The following is a 17,536-nucleotide window of genomic DNA, read 5'->3' on the forward strand; positions in this document are numbered from 1 at the left end:
CTCCCTTTCGATCCTCGATTTCTTTTTAATTATTGCTCTTAATTTTTGAATCAAGTACCTATTTCGTTCAATTTCTGTTGTTTGCTTCCGTTTGATCCCAAAATCGTCCCCTTTTCGTGATGATTATCGTGTTCTAGGGTTAGGGTTTCGACTCGGTCCTTCAAAGGCCATCCAATTGTCCAATCCCCTTCCTTATTCCGCAAAATTTCTGGTTTTGTTTCTTATTCATCTTGTATTTGGCCCCAATTTGACATAAGACTGAACGAGTTTACGAATCTAGGGTTTTGGAGCGGTCGAATTTTTAGGGCTTCTCGATCTTTGAATTTGTGGAGGGTTTTTTTATAAATTGCTTGAGGGGTTATATTCCTTCCTATCCCTTACGAAATTCCTTCGGTCGTATGGTTTTTAATTTCGTAAATTCTAGAGTGGGTCGAGAATCTAGGGTTAGGGTTCGAACTCCTATTTTTTTGTTTTTCTAATTAGTGAAATTGAGTTGGGGATACGCTCTTTGGCACCGAGGAACTTCCTTAATTGTGAAGTTCTTTGTCCAATTCTCTTCAATTAAGCTTTTGGCTTTTCGTTTGACCTTAAACTGTTCTTGTGACCTAAGTGCTGAGTTGGCGCGTTTCTGAAGTTTGAATTTGAAATTTTTGACAAGGTGAGAATGATTGTGTTATCACTGCTTTATCATCATTTTTATTGTTTTAATAATAATTGAGAGTTTTTTTTTTTTTTTTATACGGTTTTAAGCAACAATTGTTTTCATTTAGTTGAAGTGTTTTTTTGACAATTTGCTGTGACCGTTATTTATGTGGTCAAATGTTGTTTTTCAGTATTGACTCTTAATTATTGTGTTACAGAATCAGGATGGGATATAAGAGATGTCTTGAGGCTAATGAATTTGAGGATCTTTCTTTGAACAAGGTAAGGCGTTTTGAATGCAACAATGAACTGGTTTCATTAGCTGATATTGTTCCTTCCAATAAAGCCTTTGTGAAGACTGTTATTTCAGGTAAATGTTTCTTTTAATAATATATTGTAATTTGTTTTGCTCTTTATTAAATAGAGTTAGTTTAATTTTTCTCTGGTCTGATTGAAATATGCCTGATAGTAAATGTATAATTCATTTTGTACACAGATGATGATGAAAATGGCTTTTACAATATTCAATGGTATGATCCCCTTGAGGTGGACACTGCCATGGAAGCTCCTAATGCTGTTGACAAGAATGTTCAAACCAGTGGCAACTTCAGCAGCTGTTCTAGTGAGGAGGATACTGGTTCTGGGGCAACATCTTTATCATATGCTTCTTCAGATTGTTTGGAATTTGATATTCCACGGAAAGCATGTGTTCCTCTGGATGATGCCTATTTTGCCTTTGATTGCTCCCCTAGAAAACCAGTTCCCATTGGACCAAACCATCAAGCCACCATTCCTGTTTGGAGGGGAAAAGCAAATAAAATGTCAGATTTAGGCATATATAATAATGACAGTCCCTCCGCTGGTTCAGAATCAATTCCTACTGGTAATGACAATGAAGAGAGATTCATGGGGACTTTTGTGTTCTCAGTGCGTGACTCTGGCTTTTTTTCTTCTTTGGATAACAAGGGTGGAGAAGGCAGGACAGAATGTAACTGCCGGGATCAGGGCTCCATTAGATGTGTTCGACAGCATGTTAGGGAAGCACAAGAAAATATGAGGAAGACTCTTGGGAAGGAAAATTTTGTGAACTTAGGCCTTTGTGACATGGGAGAGGACATTGCCCTCAGATGGAGTGAAGAAGAGGAGGAGGTTTTTCATGAGGTTGTCTACAACAATCCTGCGTCATTGGGTAGAAATTTTTGGAAAGATTTGTCAGCCACATTCCATTCTCGAACCAATAAGGAAATTGTCAGCTACTACTTTAATGTCTTTATGCTTAGGAGGAGGGCTGCTCAGAATAGAGCCAGTTGTTTGGATATCGATAGTGATGATGATGAATGTCATATAGGAAATGACGGGATTTTTGGTTTTGAAAATTCAGAAGATGATTCTGCCATTGAGTCTCTTGGTGATCAAGACGTTCGTGTAGAAAACCAAGTAAATTATTCTGATGGTGATGATAGCAACAGTGATGATGGAACTGATGGCTGTATTCTTGGTTTAACTGGATATGATATGGGAAACACAATTGAGGCAGAGGATGGGATTGATGGAAGATCATCAAAATGCATGCTGAACTCACAGATTGAGAGTTCGAGTAATCCCATTCAATATGTCGATGGGACTCCAGGGAATCTTAAGGACTATATTGGTGTCCAGGATGACTCCTGTATGTCCTTCGAGTGTGATACCAATATGGATGTGTCTTACCGTTCTCATGGTTTAGTAGATGCTAGCTCTGCATTGCAATCTAGGGGATTTAAATGTGATCAGAATCCACGCATGCACGACAAACTTGATTTGTCCAGTGATGGGATGGAACATGTTTATTTGTTGGAGCCCTGCGATGCTAAAGATTGGTATCCTGGGTACTCAACTTGTCCGACTGCAGAGGTGGACTTCTTACCTACATCAAATTTGATCGAAGAGTTTTTTGGTCATGGTACTTCACCAGATAAAAAGACCAGCAGTGACTAAGGTATTAGCTGCTCTGCTTTCTGTGGCACTGGCGTGACAGGTTAAAGTTGCATGAGGCGGCCAATCGAGATTTTTAAAATTGCAGTTATGGATCTGTTATTTTAGTACCAGGAGCTACTTAATGTTGGTGGAGGTTGGTGTAAATTACAATATCCGAGGCTGGGATGGAAAGCCTTCTATTCTTTATTTCTTTGTTTTATTATTTTCTTTTCTGACAGAGAGGAGAGGGTGGGGGTAGAATCACATTTGGTGTTAATTTGTATATACTTGATGTGGACTTCACCATTTCCAAAAAAATGAAAAAAAAAAATTGGGTTCCCCCCATTAATGTTGTTTTTCTTACTAGCCCCCAATTTGTATGATAATGTAAAAACTAGTTTGGGTTGAATATAATCTCATATTCTCGTGTATCTTTTTATAGTATACTGTTTATATGCGATGCTTAATGAAATGTAAAGTAATTTAGAGTTTGTGCAGCTAATCTTTCTTTGTGTATTGTATTTGATGGATAGCAATTCAATTTGTTATTATCCTTTGTCCATTGCTCTTGTCTTCTCTATATGTACGTTCTTTGGTTATTTTATTGTTTTGAATAACATGTATCTGATCAAAAAGCGGAAGTAGAAAGGTACCTTGTTCGCTTAATGTGGGAGGTCTTAAAGAAGAAATCATAACATCACCGTGTTTTACATGTACAACTTTCCACTGCATGCCATGACCATAATGCAGTATCACGGTTAAGTTTCTTTTTGCTGTGAGATACCATTAAGACTCGTTGAATTTCAGATGCTGACTTTTCCAAGATTGACCTATTTCCACCGGGATGTAAAACTTATCCATGATGATTTGGTTACCTTAAAAAAAATATTCAGATTTTCAATCATATTAATTGAAGTGTGATGCAACAATATTCAAAAGTTTTGAGCAGATTGTGGTAAAATTTGTGTTACACATAATCTTGTACACCAATAATTTTGTTTTCCAATGATTGGAATGCATGATAAGTGCTTCTCTAGCTTGTTATTTGATCATGTGGTATGTTAGTGACTGACGTGACAGTTTAGTTGTAAATATTTCTCGGTAGTGGCTTAACAAAATTAAAGTATTGTTTTCTCCCTTCTCTAATTTTGAGGCAAGTTGAGTTGAACCCAAATCAAGAATTAATGTTTAAACTTCCGAGGTCCAATGATCAGTTATTTAGTTGAACCCAAGAAGAATTTGGATAAGCATATATGATGGTTTACCACAGAACGAAAGAAATATACCCTGTTAAACCATGAAAGGATTCAACATTCACAAAGCTACAAGAAATTCATCGAGCAGTCCGCACCTTTGGCACTTTTGGGGCTTCTTCCTCAGGTTCATAATAAAAGACAATGAATCAAAATAAGAATGACAAAAAAATGCTAATTTTCGCCGAAATATATATTTTTTAAATAAATTATTATTAATTGGACGTCAAAATTAATAAGAGTATATTATTAATTTTTAAAATCTAATAATGATAAATATAGTTTGACGTTTTATTATTAAAATCTGCTTACAAGTTATTAAAATTTTAGTTATTAATGTTATATATGATAGTCAGATTATTGAGGTAGCAAATTACTAGAAACAGGTGATTAAGGTGAACGACTACCTGAATGTTGAGCATATATGATCCTTAGGTTACTGAGGATCAGATCATGAAGGATCATTCAATGAGAAAGCTTGATAAGGACCATCCAGCTCATCTTCAACCACCAAGCCCTACTTCCATAAAGCAAGTATCTATGGTTTGGGATGCTTATGAGGCAGCAAAGGATTCACATAGTGTTGCTTTTTGACTGAGTGGGATGAGTTTCAGGAAGCTTAATTACCAAAAAGTTTTTAACAGCATGCAGAAGCCTGCTTTTTTATTTGATGGCAAGAATATTGTGGATGCTAATAAGCTCGGGGAAATTGGTTATTTTTATGGCTCAAGTACATGCCTGCAGTGGCATAAAGTGAAAGCACAGTTTGGAGATAATGCCCTATTGGTCATTTTTACACTTATAATTACATTTCTGATACTCTTTTCTCATTAATCTAGTTTTATTTTACCAGATTTTATGGCACAGTAGAGCTCAGTGTTTCCTTTTTAGCCAGTTTTGCTAAAAAAAACCTAATTTATCGACTTGCCTTTTTGTATTAAATAAGTGATTACTTTAGGAATTTTATGCAACGGGCAACATTTGGTTATTTGTGTTCGATGTTGAGAAATGTTATATTAGCAAAACTGTAAAATGTTATATGAGTCCGTCTGTTTGGCCGTTTAAAAAATATTTTTGCCATATATAAAAGGGAGAATTATATTTACAATTTTTTTGATTACAAACTATACTATGTACTCCTGAAAGTACTCTAGGTTACACTCTGTACTTCCATACAAGGGCGGACCTACATGGGGGGCTAGGGTAGGCCCCCGTCCCCCTCTAAAATATGAAAATATGTTTTACTATATGATATGCAATATGGTCTAAAAAAGCAAAATTTTGAAAGTGTTTTTAAAAAGTGAAAGACAAGCTATGGTATTAATAAGTAAAGTGTTCCACTCGTTCATTGCATCCAATTAGAGATAACCTATGTAGCACCGATACGACACGCGACACGTGACACGACACGACACGACACTCCGACACGTCAATCCTAAAAAATTATGGATTTCGACACGTTGGGACACGTTTTAATATTAAATAATATTTTTAATTTATATAGTGTATTTTTCATTTAATATTTAATAATTTAACAAAAAAATGAAATTAAATTAATAATACCCATAAACACGTTATAAAGATGAAAGCTTTAATAAAAAAATAAGAACTGGGATGAGAAAGATATAATATCAGATAGAGAGATCAAATCATATTAGAGAGAGATCAGAGAGAAGAAGATACAACAAGAGCGTGATAGGAATTGACAACAATGATGCTGAGATGATCTCTTATCTACTTAAGGGGAAAAAAGACAAAAAGATAAAATTGATATGATCAGGTGGAAGCTTTATTAATATATTTTAACTTTTTAAAAAAATAATTTTTTTTAAAAAAAATTAAAAAAAAATAAAAAAATTACGAAAATGCCATTTGACCGTGTCGGACACGGTCAAATTCGCGTGTCGGAATGGTCAACGTGTCGGAAAAAGTCAACCGCGTGTCCGACACCGTGTCGGAGCGTGTCGCCGTGTCGGAGCGTGTCGGACCCGACTCTTCCTGTTTTTAGAAGTGTCGGTGCTTCCTTGGAGATAACTATTATTTATCAGATCCAACCTGCCAGTATATATGGTAGGTTTTGTTCTTGGTCTTTACTCTCCTCAATTAATGTGCAAAGTTGACTTTTTTCAGTTAGTAATGCATATTCACTATACCTGTCAAATTTGTCTAGAATTTGATTTTATATTAATTGATTATATAATTCTTTTTATAAGCATTAAAAATTTGTACAGATTCTCATGTTAGAACTCAGGAAAAGATTATTTAAGTTTTGACTTTGTTGGCAAAGAAAAAAGGTCAATAATAGTTATTAATTATTATTTGTGACCAAATACTAAAAATAAATAACACATTAATTAATTTACTGTGTCTTCTGCTAAATAACAACTACGGGAGAAAATAAGATTCTAAATAAATCAAAGAAAGTGCACTTATAGCACCAGAAGGCATGAAAATAAACAATAAAAAATTGATTTTAGAAACAAAATATAAGGACTTATGGCTAGTTCTTCATTGAAATAGAGGGTGCATTGGACCACTGTCACTGAAAACAAAAAATTGACATTCTAACCAAAAAATTGGAATTTTTTTTATAATTTTATTAGATTCTTCTTAATAGGTATTTTTGTACTCCTAGCGTGATCATCCAACCAAAACTGGCATTACCTTTTCATAATAGTAATATAAATTTTCGCCCCCCGACATATAATTTTCTGGGTCCGCCACTGCTTCCAGAGTAGAGTACATAGTGTAATTTGCAAAAAATTGTGAACAAATCCTTCCCCTTATATATATATATATATATATATATATATATATATATATATATATGGTTAGGATCATTTTACACCAGTGATCCCACTTATATCTAAGGGCTCAAATTTTTTAGTAATGTGAGCCATTCGATACAAGTGGATCAATGGTCAAGATTGAGTATAAGACTTCTCACTCTTACACCTGTGTAAGAATATCCTGCCTCATATATATATATATATATATATATATATATATATATATATGAGGTAGGATCCTTTGACACCAGTGTCAAATTTGAAATTTGACATCTCATCTGAGAGCTGTTAGATCAAAAAAGATCAATGGTGTCACATGCTTACAAATCAGAGTCATTGATCTTTTTTGATCTAACGGCTCTTAGATGAGGTGTCAAAGGATCCTGCCTCTCTCTCTATATATATATATATATATATATATAAAAGGAATGTTATATTTACAAATATTTTTTTACAAACTCTTGCAAACTACACTATGTCTTACCGATAAGACACTTTTTAGTGAAGTCTTACCGGTAAGACATAATGTAGTTTGTAAGTTTGTAAAAAAAAAAAAGATTTGTCAATATGACCCTCTTATATATGTGTATATATATATATATATATATATATATATATATACACGAGGTTTATCGTTTCTCAAACTGTTTGAGATAATCTTATCTCCGGCTAGTAAATCATAACCGTACAAAGATGGATCAATGGTGATAAAGGAAGAGAGAGAAAAAAGTAATATTAACCGTACAAAGATGGATCAATGGTGATAAAGGAAGAGAGAGAAAAAAGTAATCATAACCGTTCAAAAGTGAATCAATTAATATAAGAAATAAATAAATAAAACAACGTAGTTTTGGGATAGTCAGAGATAAACTTATCTCAAGCTGCTTGAGAAATGTTTTTTTCCCTATATATATAGGTTCGATTTTTCTGCAGGCTCTTTACATGCAGCAGTGACAAATTTTCCATATATATTGGTTAAAACATTTAATGTAGGGAATTATAACCATACAAAATGTGAAAATATTAAATGTGGGAAATCATAACCACACACCTATCATTGCTGGTACAACAACTTTAGATATGATTTTACCTGTATATATATATATATATATATATATATATATATATATATATATATATATATATTAGGTAGGATATTTTTATATCGGTATAAGAATAAGAAGTCTTACACCAAATCTTGATCATTGATTTTATTGAATCTAACGGCTCAAATATCTAATAAATCACAATCGTTACATATAAATAGAATTATGATGATTGAGAGTGTAATTTACATCATTGTAAAATAATCATAACTCGTTTACCAAAATAAAAATAACCATAACCCTATATATAAAACTAGTGTTATTCTTATTTATTTTAACGAGACATTGCTATTTTCTTTTAGAAGTAGGATATTAATATTACTATTTTTTTCTATTACCAATCTATTACTACTTTAATCATTATTGGATCAAATTTTTCAAGAACTTTTTCTCTTTCTTTAGTCTATTTTTTGCTGGAAAATTTGATCCAATGATAATTAGAATAGTAGTGAATTAGTAGTATAAAAAAATGATAGTATGAATGTCCTATTTCTTTCTTTTATTCATTTCTCCTAATACAAGTTGTTGATTGTTGCAAATGATTATTTTTTTCTTTTATAAGTAATGTTGTATAGTCATGAAAATTTGATGAACTCAATCAAAATTTGTTAAGATTTAAAGAAATTTCAGTAAGTCAAAGTGATAAAAAAAAACTCGGGCGTCACAATTTCTCAAGTATATGAGGTAATTCATAGGAAGTATATTCATCGGTCTACTCATAAGAGAATCATCCATCCATTTAAAAGTAAATAACAATGTGAATTTGTCATATAGTATTTTCCTTCCTTTTTTTATAAAATAAGATACCTTTATTTTAAATTGGCGGAAAATTATACTTAAATGTAAATTAATTTCCAATTAAATGAATCAACATGTTTATTTAATCCATTTAACTTATTGGATCTATCCGTTTAACCCGTCATTTTTATGGGTTGAATTACAAAATTTAATCCACATAAAATGTCCCCATAAAATAATATGGGTTGTAATAGATTGGGATTGGATTTTATATTTGATATTACCTCAACAAATAATTTGTTTTGAGTTATGTTATTTGGATATTTTGATTTATGTGTAGGTAAGAAACATTATATTTAATTTCTATTTTTAAAAAATTTTGGTTATTGTACCTTGGGTCGAATAGAGCCAACCCGATTCTTATGTCGGACCATCTCGTTTTAAAAACCACGAACCGTACCTCGTGCTTCTTCGACTTCTTCGTTCGATCTTCTCCCTTTCGATCCTCGATTTCTTTTTAATTATTGCTCTTAATTCTTGAATCAAGTACCTATTTCGTTCAATTTCTGTTGTTTGCTTCCGTTTGATCCCAAAATCGTCCCCTTTTCGTGATGATTATCGTGTTCTAGGGTTAGGGTTTCGATTCGGTCCTTCAAAGGCCATCCAATTGTCCAATCCCCTTCCTTATTCCGCAAAATTTCCTGGTTTTGTTACTTATTCATCTTGTATTTGGCCCCAATTTGACATAAGACTGAACGAGTTTACGAATCTAGGGTTTCGGAGCGGTCGAATTTTTAGGGCTTCTCGATCTTTGAATTTGTGGAGAGTTTTTCTGTAAATTGCTTGAGGGGTTTTATTCCTTCCTATCATTTACGAAATTCTTGCGGTCGTATGGTTTTTAATTTCGTAATTTCTGGAGTGAGTCGAGAATCTAGGGTTAGGGTTTGAACTGCTAATTTTTTGTTTTTCTAATTAGTGAAATTGAGTTGGGGATACGCTCTTTGGCGCCGAGGAACTTCCTTAATTGTGAAATTCTTTGTCAAATTCTCTTCAATTAAGCTTTGGGATTTTCGTTTGACCGTAAACTGTTCTAATCTTAGTACTGAGTTGGCGGGTTTTCTGAAGTTTGAATTTGAAAAAAATTTGACAAGGTGAGAATGATTTTGTTATCACTGCTTTGTCATCATTTTTGTTGTTTTAATAATAATTGAGAGTTTGTTTTTATGTTTGTAGTCAGGGGTTTAAGTAGCAATTGTTTTCATTTAGTTTAAGTATCTTTTTGATAACTTTCTGTGCTTTTAATGGGGTAGTGAGAACTTGACGATTCTTACATCATACAAGGTAGGAAAATATTTTTGGGCCAGGGTTGGGGTGGAGTCTTAACCTCATCTCTCTATACAATGCAGTGCTATGCACATGATTCTACAGGCTGTGATATGATATGGCTGCTATGCCATCTGCAGGCTAATCAAAACGTTATATAGGAAATGTAATTACACGTGAGATAAAATTAGTGCAGAAATTTATAGACTCATAAAACTGATGTTAAATACTATGAATGCGGCGGGTAGTTTTCATCAAGAATATTTATTTTGAGCAAAGCACTTCGAATTTTCTAGGGCTTATCAACTGTAAATTAAAAGTGGATGTACATGTTATCAAGCTTGGTACATGTAGCTCGAGGTTATAGAGCATGTGTGCTTTCTCTAGCAGCAGGTTACATATGAACATATCTACATAGCTGGTGTGGCATTGTGAGGCAGTTATAAAGGAGATCCTAATCCTCTATATTGATATTAGCTTGTTTCTTTCGAAATTGAAACAGTCCATTGTCTTTGAGCATTGTTGTAGAATGTTGATGTTGCATTTTTTCACAGATCTTATATGATCAAACGTGACCTTTCTATCTCTCTCTAAATATATGTACATACATATGTGTATATTTATATATGTATAATCATATGAACACAGCACGAAGGACAACAACCCTAAGATTAAATGGTCAATTGCATCTTATACCATTATTTATGTGGTCAAATGTTGTTTTTCAGTATTGGCTCTTAATTATTGTGTTACAGAATCAGGATGGGATATAAGAGATGTCTTGAAGCTAATGAATTTGAGGAACTTTCTTTGAACAAGGTAAAGCGTTTTGAATGCAACAATGAACTGGTTTCATTACCTGATATTGTTACTCCCAATAAAGCCTTTGTGAAGACTTTTATTTCAGGTAAATGTTTCTTTTAATAATATATTGTAATTGTTTTGCTCTTTATTAAATAGTGTTAGTTTAGCTTGTCTATGGTCTGATTGAAATATGCCTGATAGTTAATGTATAAGAAATAATATACTTTCATTTTGTACATAGATGATGATGAAAATGGCTTTTACAATATTCAATGGTATGATCCCCTCGGGGTGGACACTGCCATGGAAGCTCCTAATGCTGTTGACAAGAATGTTCAAACCAGTGGCAACTTCAGCAGCTGTTCTAGTGAGGAGGATACTGGTTCTGGGGCAACATCTTTATCATATGCTTCTTCAGATTGTTTGGAATTTGATATTCCACGGAAAACATGTGTTCCTTTGGATGATGCCTATTTTGCCTTTGATTGCTCCCCTAGAAAACCAGTTCCCATTGGACCAAATCATCAAGCCACCATTCCTATTTGGAGGGGAAGAGCAAATAAAATGTCAGGTTTAGGCATATGTAATAATGGCAGTCCCTCCGCTGGTTCAGAATCAGTTCATACTGTTAATGACATTGAAGAGAGATTCATGGGAACTTCTGTGTTCTCATTGCGTGATTCTAGGTTTTTTTCTTCTTTGGGTAACAAGTGTGGAGAAGGCAGGACAGAATGTAACTGCCGGGATCAGGGCTCCATAAGATGTGTGCGACAGCATGTTAGGGAAGCGCGAGAAAATATGAGGAAGACTCTTGGTAAGGAAAATTTTGTGAACTTAGGCCTTTGTGACATGGGAGAGGACATTGCTCTTAAATGGAGTGAAGAAGAAGAAGAGGTTTTTCATGAGGTTGTCTACAACAATCCTGCATCATTGGGTAGAAATTTTTGGAAGGAACTGACAGCCACATTCCATTCTCGAACCAATAAGGAAATTGTCAGCTACTACTTTAATGTCTTTATGCTTAGGAGGAGGGCTGCTCAGAACAGAGCCAGGTGTTTGGATATTGATAGTGATGATGATGAATGTCATACAAGAAATGCTGGGATTTATGGTTTTGAAAATTCCGAAGATGATTCTGCCATTGAGTCTCTTGGTGATGAAAACGTTCGTGTAGAAAACCAAGAAAATTATTCTGATGGGGATGATGGTGATGATAGCAACAGTGATGATGGAACTGATGGTTGTATTCTTGGTTTAACTGGATATAATATGGGAAACACAATTGGGGCAGAGGATGGGATTGATGGAAGATCATCAAAATGCATGCTGAACTCACAGATTGAGAGTTCAAGTAATCCCATTCAATATGTCGATGACACTCCAGGGATTCTTGAGGACTATATTGGTGTCCAGGATGACTCCTGTATGTCCTTTGAGTGTGATACCAATATGGATGTGTCTTACCGTTCTCATGGTTTAGTAGATGCTAGCTCTGCATTGCAATCTAGGGGATTTAAATGTGATCAGAATCCACGCATGCACGACAAACTTGATTTGTTTAGTGATGGGATGGAACATGTTTATTTGTTGGAGCCCTGCGATGCTAAAGATTGGTTTCCTGGGTACTCAACATGTCCGACTGCAGATGTTGACTTCTTACCTACATCCAATCTGATCGAAGAGTTTTTTGGTCATGGTACTTCACCAGATAAAAAGACCAGCAGTGACTAAGGTATTAGCTCCTCTGCTTTTTGTGGCACTGGCGTGACAGGTTAAAGCTGCATGAGGCTGCCAATCGAGATTTTGAAAATTGCAGTTACGGATCTGTTATTTTAGTACCAGGAGCTACTTAATTTTGGTGGAGGTTGGTGTAAATTACAATTTCCGAGGCTGGAATGGAAAGCCTTCTATTCTTTATTTCTTTGTTTTATTATTTTCTTTTCTGACAGAGAGGAGAGGGTGGGGGTAGAATCACATTTGGTGTTAATTTGTATATACTTGATGTGGACCTCACCATTTCCAAAAAAAATGAAAAAAAAAAAAAATTTGGGTTCCCCCCCGTTAATGTTGTTTTTCTTACTAGCCCCCAATTTGTATGATAATGTAAAAACTAGTTTGGGTTGAATATAATCTCATATTCTCGTGTATCTTTTTATAGTATACTGTTTATATGCGATGCTTAATGAATTGTAAAGTAATTTAGAGTTTGTGCAGCTAATCTTCTTTGTGTATTGTATTTGATGGATAGCAATTCAATTTGTTATTATCCTTTGTCCATTGCTCTTGTCTTCTCTATATGTACGTTCTTTGGTTATTTTATTGTTTTGAATAACATGTATCTGTTCAAAAAGCGGAAGTAGAAAGGGACCTTGTTCGCTTAATGTGGGAGGTCTTAAAGAAGAAATCATAACATCACCGTGTTTTACATGTACAACTTTCCACTGCATGCCATGACCATAATGCAGTATCACGGTTAAGTCTCTTTTTGCTGTGAGATACCATTAAGACTCGTTGAAGTTCAGATGCTGACTTTTCCAAGATTGACCTATTTCTACTTTGATGTGCATCTTATCCATAATGATATGGGTTCATTTGAAATTAACCTAAAAATTTAAATTTAAATGGCACCAATAGAGCACAAAGTGATGATTTGGTTACCTTGAAAGAAAAAAAATCAGATTTTCAATCATATTAATTGAAGTGAGATGCAACAATATTAAAAGGTTTTGCGCAGATTGTGGTAAAAGTTGTGTTACAAATAATCTTGTACACCAATATATTTTTTTTTTCAATGGTTGGAATGCATGATAAGTGCTTATCTAGCTTGTTATTTGATCACGTGGTATGTTAGTAACAGACGTGACAGTTTAATTGTAAATATTTCTCGTAAATGGCTTAACAAAATTAAAGTATTGTGATCGCAATCATTTTTATCTGACCATGTGATCTTTTTCTATATAAGTGATTTTTAACCCATGAGTTTTTATTGGAGTAAAATGAAGGGTGTACCTGCAAGACATTCTGACTTTCAAATTAAATTTTGTGTAAGTAGGTTTATTCATGTAGAAGAAAATGTGTATCTTTAGTTAACACATTCATATTTATAGTTTTGAGAAATATCCCTCCAAGTTTGCTTGTAAGTGGTGAGACGACGAGCTTTTCTAATTGTTACTATAAGTGGCTGAGATAAGATTTGCAGAAACATCTTGGTTGAGATGTAGGAGTAACATAGTTGAAGTAGTTTTTGTTGACTAAAGTCTTTTCTTAATGGTGAAGGCTTCTCAAGTGGGTTTTTCATTCTAGATCATAGTGTTTTCTCCCTTCTCTTAATCTTCATTCGTTCTCTAATTTTTAGACAAGTTGAACCAAAGCAAGAATTAATGTTCAAACTGCCGAGGTGCAATGATTAGTAGTTGTGGAGCCTGGGGAAAAAATTACACAGTGCCAGAAAAAAATATTTTTTATTTTATTTTTTTGCTAGGTTTTTATTTTTTATTTATTTATTTTATTATTTTTAATACATAAAGTGGGATGAGTTGGTATTTATTGGGCTTGCAACATCTCCCTCCCCTTCATAATGGGCTGCACTATTAATTTTGGAATTAGGCGCTGCAGAGACATTAATGTGTATTGAAAGTGTACTGAGATCAGTTTCCAATGTTTTTTCTGACGATTGGGACTTCTCCATGGATATATGTGAAATTTTTTTATTATGCTGGTGGGCAAAGCATGCTCCAAAGCCACATTTGTTTCATAACGTTCCTGAGTGATGTTATTATTCATCTCTTTGTGGCTTTATCATTTCTCTTTCCCACGGCATATTGCTCTTTCTGGCATGTTAATATATATAGGAGTTTACATTTATCATTTAACACGACACAAGAAAGTTTTCTAGACACAACATTTTGTGGGGTCTACACTTTTTGAAGTAAAAAAAAAAAAAAACTACGGCACGCAAAACGAATCTCTATAACATAACACAATCATTTTTCCTACAACATAACTCTTATAAAACTCATTTTGTTCCTCTGTTTTGTTAATGACTTCTCTTGTGGAGTACCCGATGGTGTGTTTTTCCAGTTCCTTGTAATGTCGTAAGTTGTGTGATTATAACTTGATTTGTTACTCACAAGCCCAATTCAATCCCATTCAAAGCTCTCCAGAGATCTGCATAAAAAGGATTGCAATCTCCTAGCTATTTCCAAAAACCCCTATTAAAATTTTAATAGGATAATTATGTGTTTATTTTTAATTTTGTTCATACATCAATTTTATTTTATTTTTTAATGTTGTGTTGGGCAAGTGGCATTTAATAGAGGACATTAAACGAACACTTAGAGCAGGAAGTAAATAGGTGTTAATTTCAAAAACTCTTAAACTTTAATAAGTCCGGTGAATATTGAAATATAACCAACTTAAACTAAGATCGCCAACCTTAAATAGTTGACCTAGATGTTCTTTGCAGGTCAGACAAGAACTTTTGAGATAATTCAATTTCAATATCTCAGGTAGCTATATGTCAAATTATCAATGTTGTCCTAAATGAGTAAAGTGTGTATGGATTTCGTATCTTGAGCTTAAAGCAATATATTGCACTGCTAATCAGAATGACAGAACAATGTTTCATAAATGTAGATATGATTGCAGAATTGAAATTTAAAAGCCTTAGTGGTGGGAGAGTCAAGAGTAGGAATATGATTGAGGCAATCAAAGCACATCGCTATAGTCTATCTAATTGTTTGTAGTCATTGATTTGGGTACGCTATTTTAACTAATATATATATATATATATATATATATATATATATATATATATATATATATATATATATATATATATATATATAAGACTTATCATTTCTCAAGCTGCCAGATATAATTTTATCTCCGGCTACTAAATCATAACCGTACAAAGATGGATCAATGGTAATGAAGGAAGAGAGAGAAAAAGGAAATCATAACCATTCAAAGGTGAATCAATTAATATAAGGAAATAAATAAACAAAACAACGTAATTTTAGGGTGGCCGGAAATAAACTTACCTCAAGTTGTCGGAGATATATATATATATATATATATATATGGGATAAACATTTCTACAGCCACTTTAGATAAGGTTATCTACAGCTACTCCAAAAACTATGTCGTTTTGATTTGTGAAAGATGTTTCTGTAATTTTAGGTGAATTAATGAAGGGTGTTTCTGTAATTTTGTTTATTTTTTATCATATCTATTTTACTGAAACACCTTTCATTAATTCACCTAAAATTACAGAAACATCATTTATTAATCAAAACGACGTAGTTTTTAGGGTAGCTGTAGATAACCTTATCTAAAATGGCTGTAGAAATATTTTTTCCATATATATATATATATATATATATATATATATATATATATATATATATAGGTAAAATCATTTCTGCAGCCGCTTTACATACAAAACGACAAGTGTATGGTTATGATTCCTCACATTTAATGATTTTATCTTTTGTATGGTTATGAGTCCCCGCATTTAATGTTTTCAAGTATATATATGACAAGTATTTGATTGCTGCAGATACAGCAATTGCAGAAATGTAAACACTATATATATATTTATATATATATATATATATATATATATATATTGGGTAGGCTTTAACTAAAATATTTTGCCTTGGCAATAAAATTGTTTCCTTCAACTACATAATATATTATTTTGCTTTTTCTTTTCTTTTCAAGTATATTAGACTTTTCATTCATAACTAGAAAGGATAGAAAAAGTCATAATATATATGAATTAAGGGGATTACTTCTCTCTCATGTAGTATAAGAGAAGTTTTCTCACGTTAAGAGACAAATAAAGTGGGCCTCACCAACTTTTAGAAAAAAGAGAGGCACATTTTTTGAAGGGAGAGTGAAATGAGAGATCTATCTTGTGCAACATATGAGTATGATTTCCCATGAATTAACCACTAGTTAAAAAAGTGACAAGTAATTCATGAAGTATAGCTAAAGAAATGTGTTCCAACAAATTGCACTCTGGGGATATAATGGACAGAGTCAATGCTAGGCTTCAAGGCTGGAAAAAACAATGCTTATCTATGGCAGGGAGAGTTACTTTGGCTAAATCAGTCATATCAGCCATGCCCATGTTTCACATGCAAAATAGCCTCCTGCCTATAGGTGTATGTGAAGAGATTGAAAAGCTGCAAAGGAATTTTATCTGGGGAGACTCTGATTCTCAAAGAAAGAACCATGCTATTGGATGGGAGCAGCTTAAACTTCCAAAAAATTAGGGTGGCTTAGGGATCATTAACCTAAGAAAGCAGAATGAAGCTTTCCTTCAGAAGTGTGTTTGGAATCTTGTTCAAGCTCCATCTCATCTTTGGGTGCAGGTGCTTATAGCTAAATATAGAAGAAATTTTTTTTCTAAAGGAGGTTGTATGCAAATCGTATGATTCTCATCTGTGGAAAAGCCTTTGTAAGATCTGGCCAGATATGATGAGCAACACAATTTGGCAGATTGGTAATAGGATGAAGATAGATTTCTGGAAGGACAATTGGGTTGGTATTAGCCCTAATATCCTCTCTATTGCACATACTCTTCCCACAGCTGATGTTGCAGAATACAAAACTAATCATAGAGTGTTTTTAAATGGGGAGGGATGGAATGTGCAGTACTTGTTAAACCATTTTGATCAGAATGTGGTGAATAAAATTCTTGCAATATGTAACATCCAACCGCTTCAAGAATCAATGACTAACCCCACATACTAACACGAGACTTTTCGGTGTTCTTTTTCCTCACTCGCACACTTCCCAGAAAAACTTTTCAGGAGGTCACCCATCACAGGATTGCTCCAAGTCAAGCACGCTTAATTGTGGAGTTCTTCCGTTCCGGGCTACAGAAAAGTAGATGCATCTTGTTAGCATAAGTAGT

General features: G+C 33.6%; 2 protein-coding genes across 2 annotated transcripts; both read left to right on the top strand.

Annotated features, from left to right (window-relative positions):
• On the top strand, positions 1 to 3,019 carry LOC133311026 (uncharacterized). Its single transcript, XM_061512036.1, has 3 exons — positions 1 to 658; positions 861 to 1,012; positions 1,139 to 3,019. The coding sequence occupies exons 2-3, from the start codon at positions 868 to 870 to the stop codon at positions 2,617 to 2,619; spliced, it is 1,626 nt and encodes a 541-aa protein (XP_061368020.1). The 5' UTR covers positions 1 to 658; positions 861 to 867; the 3' UTR covers positions 2,620 to 3,019.
• A 5,943-nt stretch (positions 3,020 to 8,962) lies between these two features.
• Positions 8,963 to 12,746, top strand: LOC133311020 (uncharacterized). The gene is made up of 3 exons (XM_061512030.1): positions 8,963 to 9,635; positions 10,563 to 10,714; positions 10,853 to 12,746. The coding sequence occupies exons 2-3, from the start codon at positions 10,570 to 10,572 to the stop codon at positions 12,340 to 12,342; spliced, it is 1,635 nt and encodes a 544-aa protein (XP_061368014.1). The 5' UTR covers positions 8,963 to 9,635; positions 10,563 to 10,569; the 3' UTR covers positions 12,343 to 12,746.
• The last annotated feature ends 4,790 nt before the right edge of the window (positions 12,747 to 17,536 follow it).

The sequence above is a fragment of the Gastrolobium bilobum genome, unplaced genomic scaffold (assembly GCF_033153095.1).
Source record: "Gastrolobium bilobum isolate Gb01-03AN ecotype WA unplaced genomic scaffold, APGP_CSIRO_Gbil_v1 utg3218, whole genome shotgun sequence".
NCBI classification, from domain to species: Eukaryota; Viridiplantae; Streptophyta; class Magnoliopsida; order Fabales; family Fabaceae; genus Gastrolobium; species Gastrolobium bilobum.